This window comes from Rhipicephalus microplus, chromosome 7, assembly GCF_043290135.1.
Source record: "Rhipicephalus microplus isolate Deutch F79 chromosome 7, USDA_Rmic, whole genome shotgun sequence".
Lineage (NCBI taxonomy): Eukaryota > Metazoa > Arthropoda > Arachnida > Ixodida > Ixodidae > Rhipicephalus > Rhipicephalus microplus.
The window spans coordinates 79,851,354-79,865,692 of record NC_134706.1 but is presented as its reverse complement, the minus strand read 5'-3'; the positions used below and the strand labels follow the sequence as shown (position 1 = coordinate 79,865,692).

Genomic DNA, 14,339 nt, shown 5'->3' with positions numbered 1-14,339 from the left:
AATGTGCTGTGCGCTCTTTCTTCCGCGCTCTCCGCTTCTCCCGTAAACCACGTTAAACGCGCCTTCTCTATGCAGCCGGACGCGCAAGGTGCCGTACTTTTTTGTTTTTTTTTTTGCAGGAAAGTATGTCAATTCGAACGGGCGGAGAGACATCCACAGCACGCAATCTAGAAGCTGTTTAGTACAGCTAAGAAAACAAGAAGCACGAGTCGATTGCACAGGCATACTTCCTTTTCACTTGTGCCTGCCCTGTGGGTGGAAGACGCACACTAGGCCGGTCCTTTATTTCCACGTTGTGTTCGGCGCTGCTCTTTCACTTGTGCCCATAATGTTCATTACCGTAAGCTTGTCTCGGTGTGTGGCCTCTTGATTTAATATCAGCATAAGCAATAGGTCAAAACAATTTTGTGTGTGTGAATGAGAATATCGAAAAGCGGTGCGGACATACTTGCCAAGTCAGCAAACTAGACACATCGAGCAGCAGAAATGAAGCAGAAATGAAGCAGAAATTTACTTGTGAAGCCGACCCACGCTGCATTCATCCTTAGCTGTAGCAAATATAGCTTATAGAACGCCTCGCGGCACTGGAGTCAGCCGAAGTGCGTCAAGGCTACGTGGTAGAACTTTTGAGTTAAGCGTGCTGAGGGCTGTACGTCCACAGCCAACATGATAAATGCTGGCTACGCGAGCACTCAACTAGCATTATACAGAAACAAGTTTCAAATAGCACCATTTTCTAAGAGGTCATGAGGCATGTGCATTTCATGAATAGTTCCCACCTGAAACATTAGGAGCAGAAAAAAAATTCGCAGATGTGGCGTTAGGTTTTTTGCGAAGTGGTGGGCGAGTATTTGTCTATGCTACAATTTTATGTGCGAAGGTCCTTAGGGCTGAGCCTTGTTGTGATCTGCATGTATCTCACACTACGAAACCAAAAGCGAAACTGAACACGTCAAGAATAAAGCCTGTATGCGTGGTTGTGTTCAACGAATATTCATTGTTCTCACCGGGCGTGCTATGTTTGCGATAATTATTTATGGCAGTTTAGCCGTCCTGAGTGCACCTTCAATAAATGCCTTGTGTTGTTGGAAGTTAGGGAAGGTCCCCGGCTCAAGAGATAAAATAATTAGTGTTATATGGGTCACTCACCGCTTTTTCTTTCAAGAGCAGTTTGCGATAATGCCCACCGTACTGGTAAAACAAGTAGGAAGACGCTATACATTTGTATTGTGGCATACTAAGATTCTTCGAGTAACCCACGAGGTAGAGCATATTTTGGGAAGCAGGAAGCTGAAAAAAAGTTCATGCTTCAGTACATAACGCAACATATTGTGAGCAGACAGAATAGGTGAAGCAGTGACATAACCATTATGATTTTATTTATTTATTTATTTATTTATTTATTTATTTATTTATTTATTTATTTATTTATTTATTTATTTACAATACTGCCAGTCTCTTACGAGACCAAAGCAGGAGGGCATGAGTATCAGAATACAATGAATGCTAAGTACTTTCTTACAGGCGGCATACAGAACTGTAGTTATATTAAAATTGGTAATAATAATCCTAGTTACATAGAAACATTAGACACAGGTATTTATGCACTCCAAATATTCACACTTCGGAATCAGCGAACTGAATCTTTGCTGCATAAAAAGAATCAATACAGTTTTATACAGAGAAGGCATTGTGTATACTTATACATCCAAATAAATACTACTGGAAAACAATAATGGAGGTCATGGTTGAAGAAAGCCGTTGTCTCAAAGTATAGTCTCAATTTTTGAAGTGAATTCTGCCAGTGATGGTGCGTTAGTAATAGAGGGATCTAACCTATTCCATTCGCTGATTGACAGGGGGAAAAGGATTGCTTGAAACAGTCGTTGTTGGAAGAGTATTCTTTGATAGTGTATGCATGCTTATGTCGTAGTGTTCATGATTCTGCCAAATATATGTACCTGGATGCATCGATCCGGCTGTAGTTATGCAGAATGTGGTGTAGAAATTTGAGACGCGCGATTTTTGCTCTTGTTGCAGGCGTGGGTAGACCGGAGGTTTCTAAAAAGTTTGTGGGCGAGTCGGTGCGTTTGTACTTATTATGTATAAACCTAATGGCCTTCCTTTGAACCCGTTCAACTTTTGCTATATTAGTAACACCTTGCGGGAACCACACAGTGTTAGCGTACTCCAAAATTGGTCGCACGAATGTGGTGTAAGTTAGGAGCCTAGTATCTGTCGGCGCGAAGGGTAAACGCCTTCGTAGAAAAAACAGTTTACGCAAAGCCGATGCTGTAACATTGTTAATGTGCGCATCCCATCTCAATTCGGAAGTCAAGGTGACGCCAAGATACTTCTGCTGCGTAACTCTTTCTAAAGGTACGCCGTTAATTGTATAGGTAAAGTCGGAGGGTTCTTTTTTCCTGGTTACCGTCATGCAAACTGTTTTTGTTAGGTTAATTAACATTTGCCACTGCTCACACCAGTGAGCAATCTTACTCAATGAATTATTTAAAGATAAATGGTCATTCGAACTGTTCATTGCTCTATAAATAATGCAGTCGTCTGCGAAAAGTTTAATTTTGCCGTCTATGTTATCTGTGATGTCATTTATGTAAATTAGAAATAATAATGGCCCTAGGACGGAGCCTTGGGGAACACCCGACTTAACTGGGGCCGTCCACGACGATACTCCTTCGAAAATCACGAACTGTGACCGGTTTATGAGAAAGTATTTTACCCAGTTCATAATTTCCCCATCCCCAATAATGTTCTGCAATTTCGAAATCAGTTTAGTATGACACACTCGATCGAACGCTTTTGCTAAATCAAGTAGTATTACGTCAGTTTGGCCACGGTTGTTTATACTGAGTGCAAGGTCGTGGACAAGCTCGGTAAGCTGCGTGATTGTTGATAAAACTTTCCGGAAGCCATGTTGATGGGGGGACAGAAGATTGTTGTTTTCTAGAAAAATAGTTAAATGCTTAGCGAATATATGCTCTAGTATCTTACATGACGTACTGGTGAGGGATATAGGTCTAAAATTAGAAGGAACAGCGGTATCTCCGGTTTTGTGTATGGGTATCACCTTTGCTACTTTCCATTCTGGTGGCTGTCACAGAACCAGCGCTAAAAATGGGCGCGTCGCCAAATTCTTGCGATAACGGGCGGGAGAAACGCCGCGAGGTCAAAAGAAAAAAAAAGAAAACAAACATCCAAGGCTCCCCGGGCGCGCGCTCTCCCCCGCAGAAGCGTGGCTTCGCCGACGAACCTCCTCACCCCACAACGGCAGCCGAGCAAGCACTCGATTTTTCCAGAAGGAACGGGGCGTGTATGCCGGGTTGACTCATCTGTCGGGGACGGCCCCCGTACAGTCTCGCGCCTCTCCCCAGCCTTCGCTGCGTATCGCGCCGACGAAATGACGAGAACTTTCTAGAATGTACACGGAAGGTATTTAATCGAGCGGCCGAGACGAGAGATCAGGAGAAGACAGAATTTAGCGCCAGAGTGCGTAGGGATCCCGCCGTGTAGTCGGCGAACGTTTTGTCCGTAGGGACGAAGCAGGAGATGAAGAGGATTTCCTCCTGAGGGGTGAAGGCTCGAGCTACAGGCAAGAGAGTGTGTTTACCGCTATCGAGCGAAGACGCGTGGCGACAGCTGCGTGTGTGAAGCCGACGTGTTCGGGCGAAGAAGTTTGAAGCTTGGAGAGTGGCCAATTGAAGACGCGAGGTTTCCTGGAAGAGAAACTTCAGGGGGCAGCGGAACGACAACAACGCTGGACTTTGAGTGAGTGATTCTCGGAAGAGTATCATCCAGACTTTTGTCCCAAGAACTTTGGACTGGATAGGTTTTCTATCTCTTTAGTCTTTAAGTGTCTTGGTTGTTCAATGCATGCGACTGCATTGTAGAGCGTATCGTTGTCTGCGTCCATTGTTTTGAGTGTGGCTGATTGTACTGGGTAGTACGTTGTTTGATTGGTGACGTATTGTATGTAACTATTGTGGAGTGTGCATTCTTGTGTGTTGTTTTCGATCTGCCATTTTTGAGAATGTAATATTTGTTTTGTTTATCAACTCTCGGCTCTGACTTGTTCTTTGGGCCACAGTCGGCGTCTGCTGGCGCGCCAAAAAGCACCACTTCTAAATTGTCCACGCTTTCGTGGTGCGGATCGGGGGGCCGATACTTCGGCTCTTGGAATTAGCCCGGCGATTGCCTCCCTAATTAACGGGACCTGTGTGTGACAATTAATCTGGCGTCCGCGACAGGACCTTTTGGTGCACAGTGTGTCCAAAGTAGTGAGAAAGAGCCTCGAGTTGTTGATAGTGCTATCGGAACGATTTTGTGTGTTGTTCAGTGTTCTCGTTAACGAGTGCAGTGGAGTGTTCCGATAGACTGATTTAGGCAGATACTTTTTGCACGCGGCAAGACTTCATTTGCGAGACACAATGCATCTCGAAAAGCTAGTAGCTCTTGGTGAGAAGATGGGTCTTTCTGGCGCCGAACTACGGAAATGGGTAAGCCAGAAGGATAAAGAGGCGGTGGAGAGAGAAAGGTTGGCAGCTGAGAGAGCCAAGAAAGAAAAAGCAGCTGAATTGGAACGAGAGAGGTTGGCGGTCGAAAGAGCCAAAGCGGAAAAAGAAGCTGAGTTGGAACGAGAGAGGTTGGCAGCTGAAAGGGTGAGAGAAGAAAGAGAGGCAAAGGAGCGACAGCTGAAAGAAGAAAGAGAGGAAAGGGAACGGCAGCGGCAGCACGAGATGGAACTCGAGCGGCTCCGGTTGCAACAGCGAAGTGAAACTCCCGTCCAATCTAGAGTTAAAGCAGCGAACGGGAAGATCATGGCTTCCGCTTGAACCCAAGCAAGCTGCTCGTAGCCTTTGATGAAAGGAAGGACGACCTTGACGCGTACCTTCACCGATTCGAGACGATTGCGAAGAGCCAGAATTGGCCGGAACATCAATGGGCAACTGCTTTGAGAACTTGCTTGAGTGGTGAAGCGCTCAGTGTGTACGGTAGGCTGACGCCGACCGATGCAGCCCACTATACAAAGGTGAAAGCTGCTTTGCTGAAGCGATTTAGATTTACTGTAGAAGGTTTCCGGGACAGATTTCGGACAGGAAAGCCAGTTGATGGTGAGACAGCTACGCAGTATGCCGCCCGACTTTGCCATTATTTCGACAGATGGATTGAACTTTCAGGGACAGCGCAGGAGTACGATGAACTTAGAGAGCTCCTAATTAGAGAACAATTTCTTACTAGCTGCCATCCAAGCCTGTCGCTGTACTTGAAAGAGGGGAGAGCTAAGTCATTTGAAGACATGCTTGAATTAGCTGATCAATTCTTGGAAGCGCAAGGTGGAACTAATTTGGCCAAGGTCAAGAAGGATTGTCCCGATGATTCGAAGAAATTGGCTCCCGAAGAAAAGAAGCGTGCACCAGAGAGCATTCCGCGATGTTTTCTGTGCAACCGAGTGCGTCAACGCGCGAAAAACTGTCGAACGATCTTTACGAGCCCTACGGCAGTAAAATGTTTCAAGTGTGGTCAGACTGGGCACAAAGCAAACGCTTGTCGGAACGGAGTGAGTCAAACTCACCAGGTATCTTGTGTGCAAGCGGCACCGAAATCTGATAATAATGCCGTCACCGATGGATTCGTAGAGTTGAAGAATGGGGAGAAAATTCCTATTGTGGGTGCTGTAATGTCAAAACAGCCAACCGGTGTTACGAAAGGAATGCCAACGCTGCCTGGAAAAGTTGCGGGCAAAAAGATTACGGTGTTAAGAGATACCGGCAGCTCCACTGTTATCGTGCGGAGAAACTTGGTAGGGGAAAGCGAGTTAACCGGCAAAACGAAACCGGTTTGCTTAATTGACCGTACAGTTCGGATGCTTCCCGAAGCAGACATCGAGGTTGAAACCCCATACTTCAGCGGGAAGGTTACGGCTCTATGTATGACGACCCCCCTTTACGACCTTGTCATCGGAAACATCGACAGGGCGCGAGGACCGAATGACCCGGAATGTTTGGGAGAAGACCTTAAGATAGAGCCCTCGCCAACCCAACGACCGCGAGATACAGTGGAGGAGCAACCCGTGACGGATCCCACTCGAGCCCAAGGTGAAGCCGCGGTGCAAGGGACTATGAATGATAAGATGATCGTGTTTAACGAGTTCACGGGCCGGGCTACTGGACTTACGTCGGCACGACCTCAACCGACCGACAGTGCAAAGGAGACGGAGTTGGCCAGCCGGGCAAAATGTAGAGACATGATCAAGCTGGTAAATAAACAGACAGGACCCGTTGAATGTTATGACCCGTTAACGGTGTCGGAAGTGACAACGATGGCTGAGACGCCGCTTCAGATACCGTCGTTGGAAAGGGCTCGCCGAAAAAGAACCAAGAAAAACAGGAAGAGATCGAGAGAGCACCGCAAGAAAGGGCGCAAGCGCCGCTCGAAATACACAGGATAGGTGCTGAGGTAGAATCGGAATGTGTCTGGCAGGGCTGAGTGACATATGTTGTGTTAATGTTCTTGTTATCCTGTGTCTCAAGTGTATGTCGAGCGAGTCAAAGTGTTCTGTGCGATGATGTGATGTATAGTGTTGTATAATTGTTGTAATGAGAGAACTTTGTACGTTTGTATTGTTTGGAATGTGTGATGAAGTGTTGTAGTCATGTACCTGTGGCTATATTTCATGTGTTGTGGAAATTGAATTACAATGTACAGTTGTATTGAGGATCTATTCCGAATGTGAAGTGTCATGAGCGACGGTTTGTGTTACAGTCTTTGAGTGTGTGGGGACTGTTCGCGCTCGTTTGTGTGGTTCTGAATATTATGAGATAATATTCTTAAAGTGGGGGGCAGTGTCACAGAACGAGCGCTAAAAATGGGCGCGCCGCCAAATTCTTGCGATAACGAGCGGAAGAAACGCTACGAGGTCAAAAGAAAAAAAAACAAACATCCAAGGCTCCCCGGGGCGCGCTCTCTCCGCAGAAGCGTGGCTTCGCCGACGAACCTCCTCACCCCACAACGGCGGCCGAGCAAGCACTCGATTTTTCCAGAAGGAACGGGGCGTGTATGCTGGGTTGACTCATCTGTCGGGGACGGCCCCCGTACAGTCTCGCGCCTCTCCCCAGCCTTCGCTGCGTATCGCGCCGACGAAATGACGAGAACTTTCTACAATGTGGCGCGGAAGGTATTTAATCGAGCGGCCGAGACGAGAGATCAGGAGAAGACGGAATTTAGCGCCAGAGTGCGTAGGGATCCCGCCGTGTAGTCGGCGAAGGTTTTGTCCGTAGGGACGAAGCAGGAGATGAAGAGGATTTCCACCTGAGGGGTGAAGGCTCGAGCTACAAGCAAGAGAGTGTGTTTACCGCTATCGAGCGAAGACGCGTGGCGACAGCTGCGTGTGTAAACCGACGTGTTCGGGCGAAGAAGTTTGAAGCTTGGAGAGTGGCCAATTGAAGACGCAAGGTTTCCTGGAAGAGAAACTTCAGGGAGCAGCGGAACGACAACAACGCTGGACTTTGAGTGAGTGATTCTCGGAAGAGTATCATCCAGACTTTTGTCCCAAGAACTTTGGACTGGATAGGTTTTCTATCTCTTTAGTCTTTAAGTGTCTTGGTTGTTCAATGCATGCGACTGCATTGTAGAGCGTATCGTTGTCTGTGTCCGTTGTTTTGAGTGTGGCTGATTGTACTGGGTAGTACGTTGTTTGATTGGTGACGTATTGTATGTAACCATTGTGGAGTGTGCATTCTTGTGTGTTGTTTTCGATCTGCCATTTTTGAGAATATAATATTTGTTTTGTTTATCAACTCTCGGCTCTGACTTGTTCTTTGGGCCACAGCCGGCGTCTGCTGGCGCGCCAAAAAGGACCACTTCTAAATTGTCCACGCTTTCGTGGTGCGGTTCGGGGGGCCGATACTTCGGCTCTTGGAATTAGCCCGGCGATCGCCTCCCTAATTAACGGGACCTGTGTGTGACAGTGGCAGTTTTGCTGTTTCTATAGATTTGCGATAAATTATGCCGAGGTATTTACTACACAGTTCTGCGTATCGAAAAAGAAATTCATTTGCAATATCATCGTGGCCACTGGCTTTCTTCGTGTCTAGATTCAAAAGTAGGTTAAGAATCCCGGGGTCGCTTATAACTAATGGTTCAATGGGAATTCGGGCTGTAGGCAAGGCCGCAGGAGTGGTGCCATTGTCATCAGTAAAGACAGATTGAAAATAATCGTCGAAGATATTGGCCTGGTTTGTTTTATCGCTATCGCTTAAACACGACTTTGTTTCAGCGGCAGGGCGAAAATGTTTCCAGAATCAGTGAGGGTTTTTTTTTGTAACATGGAAGCGTTGAAGTAAAATATTGCCTTTTGGCGAAGCTAGCTTTTTGTTTGAAGTCTGTAATAGCACGTGCTAGGTTAGATGCGGTTACTGGATTCTTGCCTTTCTTTTTGATTGCTTGGCGTAGCCTCTTAACTTTGCGCTTTGCGTGTAAAACTTCACGGGTTATCCAAGGATTATGTTTTTTTTTCTTTTTGTTTTCAGTGGGACAAAGTGGGTAACGCAGAACACAACAATAGTCTTGAAGCACGACCATAGATGATTTACATCAGTCGTTGGATGTATAGCAAGGTTTGAAAAGTTTTCAAATTTGTGAGCTAAGTAGGTTACAATGCTGACATCATCACCTTTAGGGAAATTTCGTACAGTAGTTACTGATGAACGTGGTGTTATGTCATATCCTAGTTGGAGCTGACAGATTGGTATGCGGTGATCTGATATCCCCGGAATCACATTGACGACTGATTTATTTAACGGGAACTGGCCACTAATCAATATAAGGTCGAGTACGCTTTTTGTGTGATCTTTTATACGGGTTGGCGCAAGCACGACTTGTGGTAGATTGAAATTTCAAATTAAATCAATAAGTGTCTCCGATGACTGTGACGTGTACTGCATGTTGTTCCAATTTATGTCGGGAAGGTTAAAGTCACCCATGATGATTAGTCGAGAGTTATGGGCATGAGTTTGAAGATAATCTTGGATCGCTATAATACATTTGTTGTCTGATGAGGGGCTTCTGTAAACGCACCCGGTTACTATGCTAATTCCATCACAATGAATTTTACAGAATACCGCCTCTGCGCCTATAACATCGGGAAGCACGACAAAAGGAATCGATTTGCTTATCAGCAGGGCCACACCCCCACCATGTGTGGGACGATCTTTCCGGATTACAGCGTACTCCGGGAGAGTGAATTCGTCGTTTGAGATATCAGGCGTCAACCATGTTTCCGTGATGGCGACTATATGTGGCTCTTGATCAAGCAGTAGTTGTCCAAGGCTTGCTGTTTTATTTAGTATACTGCGGGCGTTTACGGTTAGTAACGTTATTTCTTTGATTGGGCGTGTTGTCGGGTCTTCGGGCGGTTTACTGTGCCGTTTTTTTCTACTGGTACCCTTTCACCCTTTTAGTCGTCCCAGACAAAAGCGACATCGTTAATATAAAGCTTGGTGTATGCTAGTGCGACTTTGTCTTTTTTTTTCCCGATTAGTTTTGGCGCGTGTCCCAAAGCTTTTTCCTTGTCTCACGGGTTTTGCGAGCGAAATCCTCCCCTATAGAGAGGTCAGTATTCTTGAGCTTGAAGCAATTCTTCAAAATACTCCCTTTCTGTCTCGAGTCAAGAATCTTCAGAATCACTGGTCGTGTCTTGTTTGGCGCATATCTGCCTAATCTATGAATTCTTTCAATTTGAACCGGCTCCAGCTCAAGAACACTTTCTATTATACCTTTGTTAACTGCTTGCTCCAGTTTATCGCTTGTTTCGTCTTTCATTTCTTCAGGGCCATAAATAATTAGGTTGACCGACGGCTGCGGTTCTCAAGCTCCTCAACTCTTTGCTCAAGCGTTTCAATTGTGCTATTCATGGCAAAAGCCTGGTCGTTGCAGGCTTTAAGTTTTTCTTCTAGTGCGCCTAGAGCGTCCAGTTTATTTTCAATATCCGCTAGTCTCTGTTCCTTAATTTCCTTAATATCTGCGGAAATTACATTCAGTTGCTTGATGATTTGAGAGAGCTCAGGTCCGGGATTGGTCTCTACATCACCGCCGAGCAACAACAGTTTTCTCACGAACAATGAGCATTCAAACAACAGATCACACAGCCGGGGGCACGGCAGCACCAACAGGCATCGGTCACTAGAGCGGATACATTTACGGAAACGTTTCCTTACCTGCACAAGGAATACGAAGTGGTTAGGGATCCTCATGGCCAAGGTGCTGCCGTGCCCTATGGCCGCCGCGCTCCTGGGTGACGAACATATAGGCTGATCCGCGAGGGGCGACCACGGGTGAGCGCATGCGCCGGAATCCGTGAGTGTTGACGAGTGCTGATGGCGTTGATTATCCAGGGCGATCCTTGCAACTGTCTCTGGCACGTGGCTGTTCGTTGCTTTCCGAGTGGCATTAACCGAAAATGGCTTTCCGGTAGCGCTGGTGCAGGGTGGAAACAGCAGGCCGAGTAGAAACTGCACAAGGAATACGAAGTGGTTAGGGATCCGCATGGCCAAGGTGCTGCCGTGCCCTATGGCCGCCGCGCTCCTGGGTGACGAACTTATAGGCTGATCCGCGAGGGGCGACCACGGGTGAGCGCATGCGCCGGAATCCGTGAGTGTTGACGAGTGCTGATGGCGTTGATTATCCAGGGCGATCCTCGCAACTGTCTCTGGCACGTGGCTGTTCGTTGCATTCCGAGTAGCGTTAATCGAAAATGGCTTTCCGGTAGCGCTGGTGCAGGGTGGGAACAGCAGGCCGAGTAGAAACTGCACAGGGAATACGAAGTGGTTAGGGATTTGCATGGCCAAGGTGCTGCCGTGATCTTGAGCTTGATATGCAATGTCAACCGGTTTTCTTTGAAATTGCGCGTTGGAGGCTAGCTGCTTGACAGCAACATAATTTACATGGCGAGTGAACCACAGGCAGAAAAAAGCACCATTTTGTAGAAAGCCGGAAGGCACACTTTGTGTATTTCTCACAAAGTTCATTCTTTCTCTTGAGTTTCTCTTGAAAGGCACAAACTTAAGGATGCTCCTACGAAAGTGAAATTTTTAGCTTACCAATCCTTGATTCTCCCTAAATTAGAATATGCATGCGTTGCCTAGGATCCTTATACCAAAACTAACATTGATGCATTAGAAAAAGTTCAGCGGAGGGCAGTTCGTTTCATTTATTCTCTTTGCAAGCCTGGTAGTTCTGTAACTAGTGTAATGCTTTCGAATGGTATCACATCTTTGCAGTCGAGACGCAAATTCTCACGTCTCAAATTTTTGTACCAACTTTCTAACCGCAAATTTGCTCTGAATTCTGACCCCTACCTCACACCACTAAAAACACGCCAGACTCGGCATTCACACGCACTTTCTTTAACACCATATTTGCTCGTACTAACTTGTTCAAATTTTCCTTCTTTCCTCGTACCATTGAAGAGTGGAACGATTTGCCTGCAAGCAGTTTACACTCTCCCGATCTTATTTACGCTGAAATTTGAAGTTGTTTTTCTAACTATTCCAACTACTTCCTCTTTTCCCTCCCCACTCTTTCCTTTTGTTACTTTTGTATAAATATGTCACGCTTTTCACTTTTTACTTTCTTTATTGTTGATGTTGTTTTGAAATGTGTATGACAACTGTATTATCTTGCCCTTCCTGCTTTGGCCTCTGGCTTGCAGTATTTGTAAATAAGAATAAAAATAAATAAATTGCATTACATTGCTTTCTCAAAATTCTTACGTGTCCCTCAATTTTTGAGAAAGTTATAATACAAAGATTGTTTGTGTTACGCTTCTAAACACAATATATTAGCCACAAACCCCACATTTCGGCGATGAATAACGACACAAAAGTTTGTATATTTAAACGTAATTTTACATTGACTAACATGAAACTTTAAAAAGTTGTCCATGTTAACTGCAGCCGGATCTCTAGGCCGTCAAAAGAGCTAGTGAAGCCACTAATGAGCAGCAACATATTTTTTATGATGACATAGTGGCTGGCTTCAGGTTCAGACTGTTTCCTGCACCCTGTGCCACCGTCAAGTTTTGCTAACACCAAGGTTCAGTATAATTACTGTATATAGCTCCTTCAAAAGCCGGAGCTACGCCCCTGTTGTTCACTTGCTCTGTCGCACTTTAAATCTGGTAATTATTACATCATATAAATGAAACAAAATTCCAGAATATTTCCAACTGTACATGCCTACTCCGCATCTGCTACCAGAAAAAATTTATAAAACTAATGTCCAAACCAGATTGACCTTGACGGGGCGTGGGAAGGAAGGGGAGGCAGTAATCGTAAGTCTTTTACTTTTACAGAATACTCATTTTGGAAGAGAAGTTTAAATCAACAGGCAACTCCTACTCTCACAACAAACAAAAAAGCAGGAACTCCAAGGCAGCCCTATCACGCTGCGCATCGGAACAATTCTTCGCTGAAGAATAAACTCGGCTAAACAAACTAGCAGCACGAATTACATTGTAAACCTAAACAAGACCATTTTGCCGGTTCGACTGAGAGTGTACTCCGCTTTTCCTGCACGTCCTTCCTCTTCAAAAATTCGTTTGGCTCTGCCCTGTTAATTTCTTTTTTCCAATTGGTACTGCGTGATATGCTTATGGTGCGGGCTGAGAATTTGTTTTCCTACCTCACAACAAAAAATGCTGTGCCGCTGCGATTCACCAAGCGCAGTAACATCGAGCTCTTATTTGCTGCAGAGAAGCCGACCTTTTGCTACTGAGAACGCGCCGTTCTACTTGGTCTCGCCGGTTCCAGCATCATCGAAATCCGCGTGTCGCATCTTTTGGTGTGGTCGGTATCAAGGGTGCAATTCACCTATAATCTTGTGTGGCACATTTTATAAGCAAGTAATAGGCCATTCGCAATACACCTGATGAGAGATGTCTCAGCGGTCAAAAAAAACGCTTGGTCTGCGTGAAACGAACAGCACAGTCACGGCAAAAAGCTGGAAAACAGTCTTTCTTATAGCCTTTTAGGCAATTTTTGTGCATCTAATACAAGCACAGATGCACGATACTCCCTATGCCATGAATCGTCTAAATAGTGCATAGTCTGGAATTACCCATAATATCATAATTTATTATTCTAGGGAGAAGCGTAGTACGCACTACACATTTGTGAGTCAAGATGTCGCTTTAATGATGATGTTGGCCTGTGTCAGCCTATGAGGAAGAATTATGCCTGATGCTTTTGTTGTAAGTTGGGCAATTCTACAACCATTTAATGAATCTCTGACAGTAATTCATCAGTGCCAAGATGAACGGGCAAGAAAAAAGTTTTATTGGTGCAGCCGTTTTGTGCACTTACATGAGAAAGCAACACGGAAGAGAACAAAAGAAAAGGCGCTGACTGAGTGCCTTCTCTTTTGCTACACACATATATATATTGTAACATATCAATCATATGACTTGACGCTCCCAATTCTTTTCGTGTCTCCTTGATGAAAGTGCAGTTTTTTCTCTCTTTCAGTTTCTAAAAAAACAAAATGGGTGGCCGACCTACCAAAAAGGTTTTTAGTTCTAAGACTGTCTGATTATTGAATAGATTTTTAAACAGGTGGTCGATGTTTTATTTGCTCGGGCAAAACACAAATAATAGAAACTTTGCAAAGCATTCAACATACACATGCTGTTTAAACAAATGGAAAAAATCAGGAAGTTACGTTGAGATGTCTTGTTTGCTGCTAAGGCTCATAAGAAAGAATGCATTCTCCGAGTGATATATACTCAAAGTGCCACTTGTCGAAAATTTGTTGCTGTGTTCATGTTGCGATGTAAAGTCGTGTTGCAGTGACTATTCATATTTAGTTAGAGATTCCGGTGCTGTTATCAGCTTTCTAAAATTCAATGATCGATGACTGAAGTTGCTCGCAACTGCTATCAAAGATATCTATTATTCTCTTTCCGCATGATTGCTTTTTACAAAGCGTAGAAGAATGCCTTTACACCTAAGGGTCTTTCAAAATACAGTAGGTAGTTATATTAACGGGTTTTAATATTCCTCATACTTTCCCTACTGGGGAGCGAACCTCAAGATGTATCACTGCAACTGGGATTGTTCACAATCACAAAGCTACCACCCCAATCTTTCACCCTCACATTCCTCCAGGGGGACACGCTCAGCTCGGGGTAGCTGGAACAGTGTCGGCTGATGCAGCGGACACAAGGTGTGGTGTGTTTGACGTGATGTGGCACGTGGTGTGGTGCGTTGTAGCGGGCACGTGGTGTGGCATCTCTCTCTATATATAAATGCTAGAATTCCATTTAAAAT

At 45.2% G+C, this 14,339-nt stretch overlaps 1 protein-coding gene across 1 annotated transcript in view; it reads right to left on the bottom strand.

The window, feature by feature from the left end:
• Nucleotides 1-14,339, bottom strand: part of LOC142767803 (uncharacterized) — a 150,033-nt gene that overhangs the window by 57,424 nt on the left and 78,270 nt on the right. Inside the window, exon 6 of the mRNA XM_075870044.1 lies at nt 1,150-1,290. Within this exon, the coding sequence (XP_075726159.1) occupies nt 1,150-1,290 (141 nt within the window). The remainder of the gene's footprint in view (nt 1-1,149; nt 1,291-14,339) is intronic.